Source organism: Amphiura filiformis, chromosome 18, assembly GCF_039555335.1.
Source record: "Amphiura filiformis chromosome 18, Afil_fr2py, whole genome shotgun sequence".
NCBI lineage: Eukaryota > Metazoa > Echinodermata > Ophiuroidea > Amphilepidida > Amphiuridae > Amphiura > Amphiura filiformis.
In genome coordinates, this window is record NC_092645.1 from 47,066,937 (window position 1) to 47,086,904 (window position 19,968).

Below are 19,968 nucleotides of genomic sequence, written 5' to 3' on the forward strand. Positions count from 1 at the left end.
ATTATATTGTGATTTTTAAAAATGAAAATTATTTGATATCAGAAAGACATGCTTCGTATTCAGAATGCAATTCGATAGGTCTGAGGTGCTCTCATGTCCCACAAAAAATACTGTCGAAACTCAATAAACGCTCATTTTGGATCCCTTAAGGTAAGATAATATATTTTATTATTTCCACTGAAGTCAATAGACTTTCATTTGAGGTTTGCAATACTTTTGAGGTATGTGCCTACGTAAGTAGATATGTATGTTTGTGGTTCAATTTTTAAGAATTTATGGGCCTCTCGGGCCTACACGCTTCTTTTATCATTAGTTAGTCTATTTGCCCTTAGTAGGGCGGAGTGTCCGTCCGTACTCACAGCTGACGAGCGATATTCCCCTGTTTGAGAAACTGTTTGTCATGTTTGTCAAAAACCAGAAGCAGGCGCAATAGGAAATTGTTTATTTCCGATTGAGCTTGCGAATTAGGAAATAAATGTAAATGCCTATTATTGTCTTAAATACACGGCTTTTGGCTGAACCACTTTGACAATGACAAAATCTGAATTTTGACGATTTTAAACGATCGTCCAGATGAGCAAATCACTGAATGAGCTTTTAAATAGCATCGAGAGTTAGTTTACAATAAGCATGCGCGTATTGGGTGGAGGCTTTGGGGCGCGAGCAGGGGCCGGTAAAAAGGAAGGCGCAGTGGAAGATGAAGGGGAGACAAGAAGAATTATTAATGAAAAAGGGCGGAAAATTACAAAGTCTAATGTAACAAAACCTTTTTGGTCGCCAGCAGGGTTGGGGGTGTAACACATCTAATTCTTTGATATTAAATTTTTTTTTAAATTAGATTCTTACATAAAGATAAAAAAATGATTAGATTCTTGAGCGCCATCCTGGCTGGAATAAAACCTGGTCAACCTTTTCGCGCTGTTGCTGCACGGGGCGACCACGATACGCCACTGATAAGCCACTTACATCATTCTGCGCATTTGGATATACAGTTTTACTGCAAAGAAGAACATAATTATTTGTATTATAATTACCGGTATATATAAGTTTGATTGTATTTGCGCTACTGGTGGTGAACCGACACCTTAAGTACCACACCGAAGGACGGTACACTGCATTGCATACTACTTACTTTCAATACATGAGATGTGCGTGCCTTCAATGTCCCATTGTGGCTCACTCTCATTTCTACACCTCGCAGTATTAGAATCAGGAGGTTCCAAGGTATAGCCAATATTACAATAGAATGATTGGGTGGCTTCATCAAGCTCTGCATTTGTTACGTAACTTTTGTAACTAAATCCATTACCGCCGTTCCAACCGGGAAATGTTTTACCATAACAAGTTTCTGAAAATATGAATTATAATTATATAAATTACCTAACAAAGACAATATACAGAATTCATTTTCAAGATAACACCATATAGATATCAGTATACCTATGCCAAATACCGCCATACCGTAAAAACTCGATAGTTAGCATATGTGCTTACTAACCCAAAATTGCACAAATGAACAAATATCATGATACGTCACTATGTGATGAACCCGACGACATGTGCTCAGTTTTTGTTTTCATTGTTGCTGCATCAGAGTGTCATAATTATTTAGAACAAAGAAAGAACCCTTACTTTCAATTTTTTTGCAGACTGGCAAAGGTGTGGTCCACTCGTAATTGAATGACTTGGAGCATTTCGATTTGGTACTACCAATCAGCTTATATCCCTCGTTGCAACTGAAGGTGAAAAAATAAGGTGCCATAGAGGGCATGGCAGGTGGATCTCGGGCGCCGTTCACTGGTGTACCGGGGTCGGAACATTCCACATTACCTATTTGATTTAAAGACAGGGGAGAAAATAAATGTTCATGTTGGTGACTGATCTTGTATAGACCTTTCAATACAAGCGGCTAGGGGACGCAGGGGTAACCTTGTCAATCAATGGTTATTCTATTGTCCGCCAAAGTTTAAAGCCAGTGACATCACCGATACGTTTATCCATGAGCAATCCAATCCCTAGGCAATTATCCAAATCGACTGCATGGTGAGAGCTCCACTGTGCGAAATTGACCAAGTTTAACTCGTGCGCATAAACTTGCATGGAATATCGTCGTCGTCGTCGTCGTCGTCGTCGTCGTCGTCGTCGTCGTCGTCGTCGTCGTCGTCGTCGTCGTCGTCGTCGTCGTCGTCGTCGTCGTCGTCGTCGTCGTCGTCGTCGTCGTCGTCGTCGTCGTCGTCGTCGTCGTCGTCGTCGTCGTCGTCGTCGTCGTCGTCGTCGTCGTCGTCGTCGTCGTCGTCGTCGTCGTCGTCGTCGTCGTCGTCGTCGTCGTCGTCGTCGTCGTCGTCGTCGTCGTCGTCGTCGTCGTCGTCGTCGTCGTCGTCGTCGTCGTCGTCGTCGTGTCGTCGTCGTCGTCGTCGTCATCTTTGATATGATTTGATTTGTTCATCATCATCATCATCATCATCATCATCATCATCGATCATCATCATCATCATCATTACTAGCCGCTTGTCTTTCAATAATATCATGGTATTATAGTGAATACATTCATTCACGTAACCTTAGGTACGCATAAGTAAACTCAGCACTGTAAATGTTAGAACTATGCTTCTTCATAGACGATTGTAAACTTCGTACAAAGGCCAGCATAGCACTAATCAGGTTTGGCAGTAGCCACTATATATAACCTAGTGGACACTTCAAGAAAATGTAACAATTACACTATTCTGTGATGATCATCCTTTACAAAATTAACTTACGCATCGAAGATTCTTCAGATGATCAGTTTCATAAATTCCGAAACATCCTAAAATAACCAGGTAGGCCTAATTACAAGTAATCACAAGTTTTTAAAAGATAATACGTATTCATGTACAAGTACCATTCGGTCGATTTCAATCCTTCGCAGGTGAAGGAGCGTTACGATTTCAATGCGATTCATAATACGATGCGCCTCCAGCGTTTGCTGTGGAAGAGGTCAACGTACATGTATACGCATTGGAAAAAAAACCCGGAAAACCCGGAAAATATCGACATCCAAATCCCGCGCAATACGAATACAAAGCAGGAATATAATGTCATTGTGTGTTTAAATGTCAATATAACGATGGTACACGCGAATGTGCAGCAAAACAGAAATTTACAATCATAGTAGATCCATCTTCTATCTATTCGTCTCACGGAATCCTTCGTGGAGCTGTTTTCAACATCATTATTATCACGCTCGCGTGAAAATTCAATAGTGGTTAGAACAGTGATGTCGACCCTGAAGGTCAAAAATTGGGACTGGCAAGAACAACCGCTGGTGGCGCATCGTATTTTGAATCGCCAGAACTATTAGCATGGAGGTATATATATTTATATACCTCCATGCTATTAGCATGCAATTTTTGATTTCATTCGGCTTTTTTTTAAATACAGAGCCACAACAGATACCACAAAAGTGAAATCCAATTTCTGAATTTTATATCTTAAAACGTTAATTCGAAACGTTTTAATAACATTTAAAGTCGGGTTATGAAAGATCATGAATACGTTTTTAAAACGTTATTGTAAAATATTTTGGGCAAGCATTTTGTGCCAAATATTTTGTCTCGTATGAATGTTTTTGCATCGCGTTTTCAAAAACGTTTTATGAAGGTTATTAAAACGTTTTTATACCCTTTGTATAACCCAACATTTAAGCGTTTTCGGGTTTTTTTTTAAATTTTGCGAACATGGTGAAATTATTATCCCATCCTCGTCGCCAATATAATGTATGAAATGGCGACTTACCATGCATAGGCATAATGTCCAGTCCTGGATCAGTAGGTAGCAACGTCTTGGGCTATATGTGATACGTATTTTGTATCTTGTAGGGATGGGCAATATACTATTCCCGATATATCACACAATTGATTGTCCTTCAAATATCGATAAAACAAGCGATTTATAACCTACCTATTTTTATTTTCACCGAGCTCATTGTTTCTTCGCTGCCGATATTGATACATGAATATTTGCCATTGTCATTCTCAGTGACACCAGACAATATTAGCCGATACCAGCCGGGGTCATCTGCATGGATATGAACAGATGCATATCAATAATGTATGATTTTATAACACGAAAATGTGTTTGTTTGTTTTTCAAACCTGATTTGGGCAACGTTTACACTACTTGTCCTAACTTACACTTAATGGAATTATGTTGTGCTTGTAGAATCAACAGAGCCACTTTGACAAAGTGTCATAAAGAAATGACATTGCAAGTCCCCCATAGAACACCCACTTTACCTTGTTATTTTGGCTTAAAATCATATATTTAATATACAGAAGCCCTTCATATTATTTTAGCATTTGAGGTAAAGAAAAAACATAATTAAAATTTGACGGAAATCGTATTGACACCATAGAGGACTTTAAATTAACATTATTTTTTAATTTATATATCTTGAATCATCAGATACAACACAAGTTTATGCAAATGTATGCAAATTATATTTAAATTAACATAATTAATACTCACCGTTGTTACGCACTAAAAAGGTGTTGACCTTTGACATTCTAGAGTTGAGTATGACAGTCGGTGTATTGGGGTTATTAGAGAGGTATACCCAAACGGGATTCCAGTATGCAGCTGTTAAATGCCGCTTGCAGTCAATGTATACGTCACTGCCTATCTTAGCCTGGATACAATTTAGTGAGCAAAATACACTAAACCAAAAAAGAAACTTATAATTTTTCACAAGGTCATATCTTAAAATCCTGTCCATCAAAATTAACCAAAATTACACACAGGATTGCCTCAATACTCTACTCTAAACAAATATCAGTAACCAAGCAGTTGTCTAACTGACACAACAGCAAAATAGACTAATATGGAAAAGCTTCCTGGACCACATCCACAGCCCAATAATTGGCACCCAGCACAAGAAATCGGCGAGAATGGTTGAACAGATAAGATTTTACAAAACTGTGATGCTTTCTGCTTTTCATGCACTTTCTTAAAAGAAACAGTATTGTTTCACAATATTCCACTTACTCTTTGGGAATTATCATTTGTACAAGGACCTTGTTCACATTCTCACAGACTTCTTGTGCTGGGTGCCAATTAATGGACTGCGAGTGTGATCCAGGAAGCTGTTCCATGTCAGTGCATTTTGCTGTTGTGTCAGTTGGACAACTGCTTGGTTACTGACATGAGTATATTGAAGTAATCCTGTGTGTAATTATGGTTCATTTTGATGGGACTGAATTTTAAGATATGACCTTGTGTATAATAAAAAAAAATATTCGAACAACTTTTGACGCAAGTAAATGGTAAATTTTGAATGCACAAAGAAACTCTTTAAAAAAGCACAGGAGATATATATAACACGATAACAGATCAAGAGTGAAAAGGCGGAGATAGCTCATTCCACCAAGTAGTGCCCCCAGCATATCCGACTAGCAATAATTATGTGCAAGTTCCTCAATATGAAGAGAATGATAAAAGGTCCATTACATCTAACGGGACATCTAATGGCTTTGGAATTTATCGGTGCCCGATGATTGGACTTAAGACGAAGAACAATAACTTTTCTCACCGCCTTCTAGAGCGAAAGAGGCGGTGATAACGCATTTCACCAAGTAGTGCCTCTAGCATATACTATGAAAACTTGCTTGATTTGTTGTTGATAGCGAGTTATGTACGTTGTTGTTTCAGCCCCGGGTTTCAGCCGTCTTTGACATAACTCGAGAACCACAGGACCTATAAAAGTTTATCTGTGATATTTGAATTCTTCTACACACTCGCTATGAAAAGCTGGACTAAAAAAAGGCCAACAACTATTTTTTTCCATCTCTATCATTCTGTAATATTTTAACTTCAGTTTAAGACTATAGAAACTTACGGCGGCTCGAGATATACAAAGAAAAGCTAAAAACAAGCAGGAAACGCAGACCCCTTCAGTGTCAGAAGAATCTTACCATACACATTGATTGGACTGAGCTATGTAGTACTATACGTTGCTTTACTACTGTGGTCAAACTGGCGCTTAAATTTCCCAAACAAGACTAACTAGAAGAACGCGGTTCGTTATTAAGGTGGTCCCCAGACAAAGGTGTGTCAATAACAAAGGTTTGTTTACAAATACAAATAATATGCAATGTGCACATAAGCTCATTAATATTCATAAATATGCAAATAACATGACACAATTATACAGCACATCCAGTCACTATATCCAATCATCATACCAAGTTTGAAGTTGATCGGTAATTGCGTTGGAGCTGCCGAGTGCCGAGTGAACTAATTAATTTGTTTCCGCCCGGACAGATAACCAGGCAGCCAACCAAGCAAGCGGCCAACCATCTGCATGATAACATAAGTCCCACATATATGTGGGTGTGTGTGTGGGGGGTCAGCCAAAATGGTCACACTAATGCACTACTTTATACAAACCGTAAGATGGTACTCGTTGTCTTTTCCTATCGCATACTGCAATGGCGTTCGGATGCTGTAAGAAAAATACCTGGCGTCACTTGGTTCGGTTGCAATACAATATGGATTAGCACTGTCTAGTAGAAGATGACGTGATTGGGGCTCCCATGTGCCATCAAAACATTCAAATCTATTGGCTCCTCGCAAGAAGTACCCGTATTCTCTGCAGTAAAATAGAACCACTGTGCCGTGGGCTGTAGTAGTACCTGGTATCACAGTCGAGTAGATTACAGTATATGTGTCCGGGTTGGCCACAGGTAGGAGTTCATCACAAGATTCTAAATTGATAATAATTGATGTTATATAATTAGAGCGAGTTTAACTTTTGGCGACCCAATTCAATGAGTCGGCAGGTATTCCATGATGAAAGGTCTGATACACCATGGTGACGTCACCAACAAAAGCCTCATACTCCACAACTTGAGGTCATATTTGAAGCTAGGTGGTTTAATGAGGGATATTGAATATACGCTACACAATTCCAACTGTAGTTAAAGTAACATCATTCCCCATCGCACCAGTTCTTTAGCCCAATATGTCTGTGTAATAATTGAATGACCTTTGAATGTGTTAGGGGTGTTAGGTACAAAAACTCATATTCCAACGATATTACTGTCTGTTCAATTAGCTTAGATTCTTGTTTTTTTAAGATATTTGAAAAAATAAAACATTGTGGTCAAAGTCATCAAAGAAAAGTGTTAGCACAGCCTTAGACCCAACGTGATTTATACTTTTCAAATTCTAAAGTTCAATTTGAAACCCCATTTCTTTTCAATTTTGGTCTTTTCCCGCGATATTTTTATAAAGAGCCGTAGAACATCGGGTACCATAAACTTTTTTATTTAATCTATTTAGTGCAATGGGGACGAAAGTCATAATAATTAGATGCGCTGAGATAGTATTTATTCGACCATCCGCATCAGGAAGTATTGTCCAGCTAAATAGCTATATTTGTCAGTAGGCCTAATTTGTGTTTAAACCCCACTGTTGAAACATTACGTTATTATAAAAATGTGAAGATGAACTAAGGGTTTCGGAATAGGCCCAGCTTATATAAATACATTCCTTACTGTTTATTTATTTATTTATTTATTTATTTATTTATTTATTTATTTATTTATTTATTTATTTATTTATTTATTTATTTATTTATTTATTTATTTATTTATTTATTTATTTATTTATTTATTTATTTATTTATTTATTTATTTATTTATTTATTGTGTGAATGGGTCTGTGAAGGTGTAGGCCTAGGCCTATTATAAAACTACAATTTATTTTTTTTATTTCGTTTTGTTTGTTGAATACAAACTATGTGAAGGACATTTGGAAACAAAAGAACTGTTGTACAAGAAAATATTATTTAAAACAATGAGGTTACAGAAAGTCACTGTATATGAAAATGTCAAGCGAATGCTGATATTCTTGGAAAGGAATGATGGTATTAAACATGTAAAACAAAACTCAATTTACATTGTAAACCAGTTGAAATAAGAACGAAATCCATAATTTTAATGTCATTATTTTAGGAAAAAAATAATGCTCAGCATAATGTTATGCATAAAACGTAATCGCGCATATAATTTCGTGCAACAAAACCGGTGAACCATTGTCACCTATAGATCCTACCCAATAACCGGAACGGTATTACAATTGAAATGACAGGACAGATTGGTAGACAGATTGTTTTGCTAAATTGGATAGGGTCTATGCCCTAAGTTGAGAATGGACCGTCCCACTCGATTTGTGAAAAGGTCGCGAACCCTTTTGGTGGACCCAAGTAACTGCCTAAAATGAGGCAAAATTGAAAAGAAATGGGGTTTTAAATTGAACTTTGGAATTTGAAAAGTTAAAATCACATTGGGTCTAAGGCTGTGCTAACACTTTTCTTTGATGACTTTGACCAAAATTCTTTATTTTCTCAAATATCTTAAAAATACGAGAATCTAAGCTAATTGAACAGACAGTAGTTCATGTAGCTTTACCGAGATGGTGTCACTGTTCCAATGAAGTAACCGTCTCTGTCAAAACATATTAGGATGGTATTGTTTCAGTGCGAGAAAGGGGAGATATCTGAACAGAATGATCAAAACATAAGGGGCTGTACAATAATTATGAGCCCCCGGGGTAAAATGTCCAAACGGCTCGCCAGAAATAGCTTGCCCCCTTCTCTAAGCCCGCCAAAAATCGCTTGCTCCCCCTCTCTCGGCCAAAAAAAATCTTTCCTGGGTAACCTCGTGTATCACAAAAACCTGAACTAGACCAATTTTGTGAATTGTGTATTTCTTACCATGACAAGATGGTTCGAATCCACTGAAAGACGAATTCTTCAGGCACGTTCGATATTCATTGCCAAGCAGTAATTTTCTGACATCACGACATTCGTATTTGATGACACCGGTGACCTCTATGGTCATTGATGAATGTAATATCTGCAGGTTGGTAGCTCTCTTTATGACAATATCAGGAGATGAGGTCGGCACATTACAGAGTATTTCTGTTTTAAATATTAATTAAGCATTTAGTACGCTCAGAAAGTGCGATTTGCAGATACTGAATTGTTACCTATTTATTCATTAAAAAGAATAATTAGGCAACGTGACCTTGTGTCGATTTCACTAACATTTTGAGACCTGCTCCCACGAAATGAGGTAAAGTCGCAAGTTGGGAGTTTCGAGACCTTCCAATGTTGAGTTGATGTTCTTTGTTTGAAGACACATGTATAGTCAGTGATATGTCCTTTGTGAATTATGGACATAATGTGGTGTACTCTGTATTTAATTCTGTCCCCATTCACAAAGGACATATCACTGACTATACAGGTGTCTTCAAACAAAGAACAGCAACTCAACAGTTCGAACGTCTCGAAACTCCCGAATCTTCCTGGGGAAATACACGAATCATTATGCCCTATACCTATATGAAGCCGGTTTCCAAAAGGCGCCAAATCCAATAGCTTTTAAATGACATTTAACGCTTGGAATTAACATGTTTGTAACTCTAGCTTATTTTCTTACTATTTTCAACACATTTTGTCCCCTAAAAATTCTCCAATACAAAGTTCAAAAATGGATGTCACTGGATTTAGCTCCTTTTGGAACAATAACACCTTTTATATTTATTATTTTCTTCTTAGTATGTGGGAGGTTTTTAAGTATTTTTTAAAAGATATCCAAAATATTGTTATATCTTTTAGTTTAATTTAGCCCGCTTTGTTGTAGAACCCAACTCTTCATGTAAATACATGTACATTGAAAGGTTAATTGCTATCTGAATAGCAAATTTGACGAACTAAAAGACTTCGCGGTAGGACAGGTATATAAGAGATACGAAACTCGTTCAAGGTCCTGTCGTGTTAGGTTTAGGGTTTAGGTTTAAATAACAAGAACCTGGGCCAGAAACAACTAGAAGCAAGCTAGAATCTTCCAAGAGACGGATTTCAGCCTCTTACACACGATTGCAATTTCGCTCCTATACCTTTGCATTGGGAAGAACCTGATAGGACCAGGGTCCGATGAAGGATACTCGTTCAATTATAGTTGGGTAGGATGCGAACAGAACAACGTGTGACTTTTCGTTTGGTTTTAATAGTCCGGGTCTATAGTTCCGTATGCTGATTGACCATGGTGACCACTGAATATGCAATCGAGTCAAATTCTTAAAAACATGTTAGTGCTACTTACTTTCACATGTTGGAACATCACCCGACCATTCCCTACTTGCCAGACACGTGATGCTAGTCTTCCCTACCAGTCGGTAGCCACCATCACATTCAAATCTTGCCACAGTTCCAATTAAAGTATTAGGAACGAGGGCCTGTAATGGTGACGTCACACTGAGTGTACTGCATGACATGGCTATATGAAAAAAACATCAATAGTGTCAATTATTATTTATATCAGGCTTTTGAGCGATACAATAAAACTGTATATTGCACAATATTTGCAAAATACCCGGATGCAATACAATATTTTTTTTAATATTGTACGCGTATCGCGTTAGCGTTGCGCGTTACCATGGTGACAGCACCAACACGCGTCATGATACAACAGCACAACAATACAGACACCGTAACGGCTCACAGGAGATTTCGTACTGTAACTGTATAAACAAGTAAAATCACAAACTTAATTCGCAGCAATTCTGGATGATGATAACCTTAGGAAATATAATCCACATCTACAAATAAACCTACATAAATTATAATTATTCCGAAATTGTCTTTAGAGAGTAAAGAGCAGAAAACAAGGAGGTCAAAAGGTAAGCTTACATTGCAATACACATTGGTTAAACCCGGCGGTGGCTAGGTAAGCTTAAATTTTCAGTTTACCGCATAGCAAAAGCCTGATATAAATAATAATAATATTGAATGCCTTAATTTCGTGTGATACAAGAATATATTGCACTCAATAGAAAAATATTCTTGTATCACACTCAAAGCCATTCAATATTATATAAATATTATGCTCCATTTGAGTTAATATATCTTTTTTTTTAATTTCAAAACAATGAAGATGCTTTGTCAACAAAGTAAAAAAAATGTTCAAAATACTCACAGTATGCTTCGACTATATTTATAAATACGTATTTATAAATACGCATGTGGTAACCTCCGCGCTGCCATAACACCTTGTAGACAGGAAGTTTGGACACAGCGGGTGGTCGTCCCGTACATTTGAAGGTGGTAAACAACATCAGACTGAAGCAACATTGTCTATTTTGTTCAACTTTGTGAAATTATTGCAAACGATTCCTTCGATAAATATTTTTTGTCCGTCGGCAAATACTTCCAAAAATGTTGTTATTGATAACATATTACATTGGAATCCCACATGTGTAATAATTTTGCAATTCAATTAATACATTAATTTGGTGATATTTATCTAAATAGTTCAAATCCTTTTCTGTGTAGCGTTAAATGACATGAGAATTTTATCACGGTTGCTGGTCTTGGTATGTCGTGGGTCACGTGCGTATTTATACATACGTATTTATAAATATAGTCGAAGGTAGCTGACTAACGTTGACATGAAGGTGCAGTGTTACTCCAATTTGCTTTCGGCAATTTTCTATCATAAGAACAAGTCCGCGAGTTGTCGCCTATGAGTTCATAACCTTTCTGACACCTGAAGGTCACTGTCGATCCAACCCGGAAGTTATAAGAAGAAATGAACCCATGCTCAGGAATACCCGGATTACCACACGTGGCAGCTAAAGGAGTAAATGAGAGGAAAATTTAATCGCATTTTATAGACAATAACAAATTAAACTGATATTATTATTATACATAACGCGTATCAAAATACCAACAATTTGAAAAATGCTATTAGATTAAAAAAATATGAGATATTTGGTAAAAATGCTCTAGATGATAGCGGAACCAACATCTTGACCTCCCATAACTGCCTGGGCATAACTGTAAAATCACCAACTTGTGACCATTAATAAGGATTTAGTGGCTATTTTTGCGACCCGAGTAAAATGCAATATATAATCGTCCCATACGCGTTCGACTAATATTTCCATTGTTATAATTAAACGAAATCTCGGATTTTGACAAAACTACAGTACCCAGAGTCTTGAATTTTGCAAGGTATGTTAGTTTAATAAAGTACAATATAATCCTGTAAAAAAAATTGAAAAATATTGAAGGCGTTCTCCTAATGTTACAATGTGGCTTTAAGTCTTTGAGCTGTGAAATGGGCCCCTTCCTATTTCAAACATAAGCAATTATGTACTATTAAACATAGAACTACTGCTAAGGAGTACTGCTTACGTGTGCATTCCATTTGAATAGGACTCCAGATTCCATCCGGTAAGCAGGTTACGTAATATTTGGTTCCAAGAGGTACATATCCTGACATACAGGTGTATGTGACCGTATCTCCGGCTGACACAGCATCTCCCGCGCTTGTCTCTGCATTAGCAACATCGATTAACACATCTGTACCACATGTCTCGGATGATCCTAAGGAAACAAAAAAAAATTGAGGGGTTTTTTTCACCGAAGAGTTTCATTTGTAGCATTGTTTTTTGTTAGCCAAATACAATAATTTTACTAACGTTTGACGTTATGGTTATGACATCTTGTACTCGTGTGGTAAGTTAATATTAAATTCCTCAGTCAAAAGGCCGTCTAGAAATCTGATTGCCTTCATGATCTTCTCTGGAATGCCACAATGTCTCAAAATAGCGAACGTCATATCTTGTGATCTAGGGAGTTAATTAATATCTGGCCTTTGCTGAGTCTCTCTCCGCAGAATTTCAGTTTTCTCACTAACCCATGATGAAAACCTGTTTCTTCTTGTTTGTTTGTTTGTTTGTTTAACCAGGTTGGTCCGTGAGGGACACATGCTAATCCATGGGAAATCCATGGACCGTTCCAAGCTCATAAAAAAGCACAAGCCCGGTCTTCTGTGTTAACTCGGCAGTTTTATTAACATCATAAACAAGGATGTTGTTTTATAAGCAAGGATGTTTATTTTTGGTCTGGATTGTGACATCTTCGACGCAGTCGGACAGTGCCTCAAAGTTGTTCTTAAGTTAGAATCGTTTATCATTAATTGAAATGTGCATTCCTTTCATTCAAGAAAATAAGTATTGTTATTGACACATTATAATCAAATCATCTTCAATCGTATATTTCATATTCAAATAATGTATTTTCCTTACTAGTTTCGTCTGTATTTCCGATACAGTGGTGCTCCGTCGTGCTCCAATTCCCATTGGCCATACAGATAATGGCAGAGTCCCCCTCCAAACGGTAGCCAAGCCAACACTGGACTGACGCACGGCGTCCGAAAGGCACGGGCATAGATTGTATAATCCGATTCAATGACGTCACTCCTGTGTTCGGCGGATTGGGCTGGTCAGGTATCTTGCAACCAACTGTGTTTTCTGCATAGTAAATAAAATTCACTTCATTGTTGTTCATCATATTACTCCATATTCTAGAAAAATGAAGAACTTATTTCCAAGCCGTGTTAAGTCCACAAACACATGTGTCTGATTTACCTGTGCGATATTGCTATGGGTTGTGATGCTGTAGGTATTATAATTTCAGTTGGATGCACCATTACAAAGCAAACAGTGGATGGACGTACAGTAACAATACTGTGTGAGGCCTTTGATCCCCAAATGAGAACAATAGTCTGCATATTGTTAACCAGCTATGCTGTATTAAGCAATAGCTTGTTGATTGTACAACTCATTGTTGCTAATGTCAAACTTGTCAAAGCATAAATTGTATCACACAAGTAAATGAGAAACTTGTGGTTGTGGACTTAACACGGTTTGGAAATAAGCTCTTCAAATACAGCACTATCTTTTTGTTAAATTTAAAAAAAATATTATCTTGTTTTCCTAGATGAAACATACTAGTAGATTGAATAACGAATGCTTGTTGTAACGAAAATTCCTCGTCGAATAATTGTGGTGTGATCACAGAGGTCGGTATATACACAAGAGTCACGTAACCTCCTTCAACTCATTTGCATAGAATTGGATACCAAGCTCGTATTCTGATTCGTCGTGCCTTCTAACCTGTTCTAATTAGCATACTTTTGGATACCTCCATATTTGGTATTACCTAATTAATTATTTATACCTCTATGTTGTTTACATAGTGACGTCATTAGAGCTGGTCACCTCGTCAAACATCCGACGAACGAACGGTTGCAGTTTTCTTTTTATTACTGTTATATCGTGAAATACCATATAGCTGACGTGTTAGTCCAATATGATAGGAAAATATTTCTGGTGATGACCCCATGTTCACATTGGCTAAATAAGCTGTATTTTCGCTGGAAAGGGGCCGGGACTTGTCGGCCATTTTGTTTGCAAAAGGCATGTTCTTCTCCCGCGTTACCCGGAAGTGGCAGCACCAGAACAAATGACGTCATTTCTGGATTTCAGCCGGAACGGTTACGTTCACTGCCGTGCATCAGTATACGCATTGGCGTATCTAGGTTTTACTAAAGTAAAACATCTTTGGGTGTGATCAAGCAATATCAGTCTGAAGTCGGGCATATTCAATTTTCAGTTTTTTATATGATTGTATAAAACATTTGCAAAGCTACATTTTGCAGAATACCCCATTGAAATTGGACATTTAGTTCCAAAGAATATGAACAGTTGAAGTGTTTCCAAAACAATAGGCAACAAAAGAAATTATCGTGTTTTTTGGCTATATCTGAAAATCAGTATATCCGACTTCCGACTGATTTTGTTTGATCACATCATGACCCTTAATACCTAAGGTACAGATGATTGACTGATGTATTGAATCCGTAGAAAAGATTCAAAAATAACTATTGTTATATTTCAAGCACGAAGCAGTCAATTATCAAAATTCAAAATTATGATAACTGTCTCATTCTACATAAATTGCATAAATTATCCAATCTTGTTCGATTAAGGAATTAAAATATTTAAAAAAAATCATGGTACCGTTCTTTCAGAGACCCCCTGTATACCTATAACCAGTGGTACAGGCTGATTAAATCTGTCTATCTAAACTAATCTGTAGATACATTAATAAACGGAATGACTAAGGGACCAATACGCTCGCATTGCGCCGCCAGCTGAAATCCAATCACCCCTTATGGAAGACACGACCTTAATCTCTCACACAAAGGGTACAAATTTCAAATTAAAATATTAAAGAAATCACGGTACCGTTCTTTCAGAGACACCCTGTATACCAGTGGCACAGGCTGATTAAATCTGTCTATCTAAATTAATCTGTAGATGCATATAATAAACGGAATGACTAAGGGACGCTCGTATTGGGCTGTTCAAGTTGAAATCCACACACCCCCTATGGAAGACATGACCTTAATCTCCCACACAGGGAGTGTAAATTTCAAATGGAGTTACCCATTCAGGAAACCCATTTGGAATTCACACTCCTTGTATGGAATATTAAGGTCATGTCTTCCATAGGGGGTGTGTGGAGTTCAACCGGAATAGCCCACTATTATCCCGCATTCTAGTTGAACGCTAAATTGATTAATTAACCCAGATAATATAATGCTTGCATATTATATTAGGACGTATACGTTATTAATAAAGGTCTTTACCTGATAACGCACCGTATAATAGACAGTTAGTTTTGGAATCAACTAAAATGATGACTATGATATTCAGTCAAAATTCAGATGCATTTTTCGTCACGTATTGAAGAATATATATTCGAGGCAAGATACCAATGAAACAACATAAGGCTAAGAGAAAGAGTGAGTGTTCTGAATCTTTATTTATTTAATACTAAAAAATGTGTAAAAATCCGTACTGTGTGTTTCGATTAGGTTTGGAATGCGTGGTAATAATTATTGGTCGGTAATAGATTTGTGCTTCAGGCAATGTCAGGTGAAATAGCTTTTTAAAAATTCTATTTGCGATGTTATTTATTTAAATTCAAACCGATCTTTAATGATCAAATGCGGGATTATCGGGGAAACAAAGTGATTTCAAAAACCCTTGATATTTGTTCTGGAGTGCAGGAGAGCATTTGTGATTCTTATTGAAGATACGAGTAAACAGTCATGTGATTTTTGGAACAGTCATGTGATTTTTGTTTGATTTTGAATTCATGAAATAATGTTGTGATTCAATCTGATCCACTCAGACTAAAGTTGGACATTTTGAATTGTACCTATAATTACTGATGTTGAATCCCAGGTCTCTTGAATACTTTTATAAGTCCATTGTCTGTTTTTTCTATTGTTTTTCTCCTCACCTTTTGCTTAATGTCTCAGATCTGGTTACATTTGTTCGACAAGTTACCCTGAACAAATATCTCTTTCAAATTTTGATAAGTTCTTAGTGGTTTTATGGGAATGGTTCATGTTGTATACAAATTGCACATAATGGTTAGAGTTTGACCCATTCATCAGGTGGTTGATGTTAAATGTATGCAATAGCTGGTGCTTTTACGGCGTAATTGAGGCACTTGCACAACGTGCATGTAGTAGCCATTTATCCATGAATTAATAATGGCGTATATCAATACATGCAATTTATGGCAATTAATCTAAAACGCGCGCACTACTGCAACACATTCAAAACGCTGCAGCATTTTAATGGGCCAAAAACTATAATTGTTGGATAAAGCAACTCAGTTCTCAGAATAACTATAATTAAAGACAGAGATAAAAGCAATTTATCGCGTCTGTCACTGTCAATTACGATCCTCGATTGGTTTACACAGGTTAATCAGCGCGTAAAAGGAAGACCGATCTATCTGGTGCTGATCGGAGAAAAGGAATAGCAGCAAATGGCGAAAAAGTTCGTACTTTTACAAGGCAAAAAGCAGCTTTTATAGGCATTGTGGACATGGTGCCTTCACCAAAGAAAGTTTCCCACTATAAAGACCTAACTTTTGAGATGGTTTGCATGTCGAAAGGTGCAAAACTAACAATAAGGCGCCCGGTTATAAATCCGCGTTCAGCAAGTCATCATCACGACACTTGTAAACAAACCGTGCTCGAGTTTGATTGACAGGTGACGTCAGACGCGATAAATTGTCTTTATCTTTGTCTTTCATTATAAATGAAAAATTTTCCGACATCATATGGCTTTAAACAATAAATATTGATTAAAAAGGTAGATTTGGTCATAATTTAACGAACATAACAACACATGTTAAATGTTGCTACCGAATGTAAAAGGTAAACAAATATTTTGTTAAATAATAACAATTCCAAAGTTAAGGTTAGCAACTATTTTAAACTGTTGTGATTTGGAAGTTCACGTCATCTTGCAAATGGTAGTGAGCTTTGGCAAAATTGCACTGATCATTTCATAGCGAGCGTGTAGAAGAATTCAAATATCACAGACATACTTTTATAGGTCCTGTGGTTCTTGAGTTATGATGTAAAGAGGGCTGAAACAACAACACTTTTGTAAAACGTACATGACTCATTAACAACAATAAATCAAGCAAGTTTTCAAAGTATATGATTTGTAGAATGACCTTTTGCAAAACATCAGAAGTGTTATTTTTCAATAATATAATATATTGATTTAGACAATGAAAATCGATTTTTGGCTGCTTCGACCAATAATACGGTACCTCATATACCTTTATTTAAGCAATGTCGGTTATAATGTCAGCATAGATATTTTGGGTAAAATGTTCTTACCAACAGACTATCAGACTTTAGGCCAATTACAATTGATCCTTAGTTTCCTGTTTCCCTCGCGCCTCCAAAATCAAGAATGGACAAATATTTAATTATTTTATTTTTATTTAGGTATTTTCATCTTTTAATTGACACGGTAATTACTTTTATTTGCTAATATCTGTTTTTGATCATCTCAACTTTGATTATGAATATAAAACAAGAACATTGTAGGTAAAATAATTAAATCCGTAGTCTTGGTCAAAATGACCAAATGGACTGTTGATAATAGTCACGACCACATTTTCAAAATAAAGAAAGTAATAGATAATTAATAATTAATAATTAAAAGTCGCCTCGTCCTTTATTTTCAAACTTGAAACAGGAAACTAAGAATTAATTGTGAAAGGCCTTAATCAGTGTTAATCCTCTCCACACGCAGGTGTCGACTGCATACGACAAGCTTCATTTTTTTTTAATTCAAAAATTTCAGAATAATACATTTGATTGACCATATTTTAAATCAGCATGAAAATGCATTATAATGAGTGCAAACAAGCCTGGTTCTGTGGTTCTTGAGGTAGCTCTTGATATTTTGCGAAAATATCTCATATAACTTTTGACTACCGTTACTTTGAGTCGATAAAAATCAAGCACTATTTTGCTTTACTACCGCCTTTGGCGTATTTTATTCTCTCCAACACCAGAACAAAGAAGAAACGCAAAACGAATATAGAAGACTTCATATAATTATGGTAACGTTTATACCACCACTGGGCACTGGCTAACATAAGTTTCACAAAGTTCCCTCTTAGAACTTCATACCGCTGCTCTAGTTGTTTACGATCCACGCCTTATAAACTACAACACATTACATCATTGCTAAATATAGTCATTACATCACCACAAGCCAATCAGAATCATTAATTTGTATGATATAGCTATATGATTACTGTAATAGTGCCACCGATTAAATGGCAATCACGATCATTATAGTGGTCTCCACTGTTAATTAGCATTTTTCATTGAGTATCCAGAATATTCTATGTACAAACCAATAAATAACAGAGCAAGTGAAAAGTTTGTCTTATGACAAAATACGTAACTTTTAATAAATTATTATTATGGATTATTGGGAGGGGGACATAACACCTAACAGTTCGAAACAGTTATATATATTTGTATTTATTTCACAGACCACAAGGCGCCTGAGGATGAAGAGAAACGGACGAAAAAAGCCTTTCCAATTCGCCAATTCTATTGCTTGTCCGGATTCATCGTTTTGGAGGTGATAGTGTTAATCATAGTACTTATAGTGGGAGCCTACCGCATATTTTTTGTTTCAAAGACACGTAATAGCCATCATAGCAATACATGACGTACTCAGAATATTTGCGAAATCTTGCGGTTCTAAACTGTAATTCTGTTGTTTAATTGTATATATCATCAATCAAATCATGGTTATGTACTTCGGCAAGGCTCTGCATAATCTCTAGAGTGGCGGCGCCAGTGGGTGAGGTGGACAATGAGGCATTTGCTCACTCCAAAGTATGGCGTACACAATGAGGGGTAGTTTTTAATCTGCAAATTCAAGACTTCACGCACTTCGGGCAGCGTCCTCCTATTCTTGTGTCCGCTCTCTACCTCTAGAAAAGGATACACTAATTGTGTGCTATAACTGAACGATATCTCCAAATTGGAAATATCTTTAATGTATACAAATATAACGGTATTGAGTTATGCAAGGTGAAAAAGTAGCAGTTGATTTCTGAGAAACTGAGTTTTCAATACCGTAAAACCTCTTCTACAAGCATATAGAGTGTTTTTGATGAAAGTTAAATTAATATGATACAGCCCGCGCAAATAATGCCCTTAATGTAGTCTTACATTAATGCTTATTTGTATATGCTTGTATCAGTCATTTATTTGCTAAAACGCCATAATGATATAATTTTGTCGATGAAGGGCGCCTGGATTATTGGGCTTTCATCAAAAGCACTCTATATGGTTGTAAATGAGGTTTTACGGTATTAAAACGGGCAAGGTCGCCACGCAAATGGACACGGGTGAACCAGTCATGGCAATTAATGTATTAAAAAAGACAACCGGATTGAAAATGCTTTGTATAGTGTTTAAAATAGTAGGGAATTGTCTTTGTTGTAAGAAATTACCGATTAGACCCTCCCTCTGGTCCGTTGATATCACACGGACCCTTCGACTCTGTAGACATTACCCCTTCGAAATCAAAACTCGACCGGCGGTTGGAGCCGGTTTCTATTGTTCTAAACAATGGAACGCGGTTCAACAGCGGTCCGCAGGTCAACCGCCGGTCGAGTTTTGGTTTCATCCCTATCAAAAGGGCATTTCGTGATCCACAGCATCA

General features: G+C 36.9%; 1 protein-coding gene across 1 annotated transcript in view; it reads right to left on the minus strand.

Annotated features, from left to right (window-relative positions):
- The window catches only part of LOC140139193 (sushi, von Willebrand factor type A, EGF and pentraxin domain-containing protein 1-like), a 42,992-nt gene that overhangs the window by 17,107 nt on the left and 5,917 nt on the right, over positions 1-19,968 (minus strand). The window contains exons 3-12 of the mRNA XM_072160974.1: positions 13,135-13,359; positions 12,239-12,430; positions 11,485-11,673; positions 10,146-10,319; positions 8,753-8,959; positions 6,424-6,740; positions 4,507-4,666; positions 3,940-4,056; positions 1,633-1,830; positions 1,133-1,348 (exon numbers count right to left, since the gene is read on the minus strand). Of these exons, the coding sequence (XP_072017075.1) occupies positions 1,133-1,348; positions 1,633-1,830; positions 3,940-4,056; positions 4,507-4,666; positions 6,424-6,740; positions 8,753-8,959; positions 10,146-10,319; positions 11,485-11,673; positions 12,239-12,430; positions 13,135-13,359 (1,995 nt within the window). The remainder of the gene's footprint in view (positions 1-1,132; positions 1,349-1,632; positions 1,831-3,939; positions 4,057-4,506; positions 4,667-6,423; positions 6,741-8,752; positions 8,960-10,145; positions 10,320-11,484; positions 11,674-12,238; positions 12,431-13,134; positions 13,360-19,968) is intronic.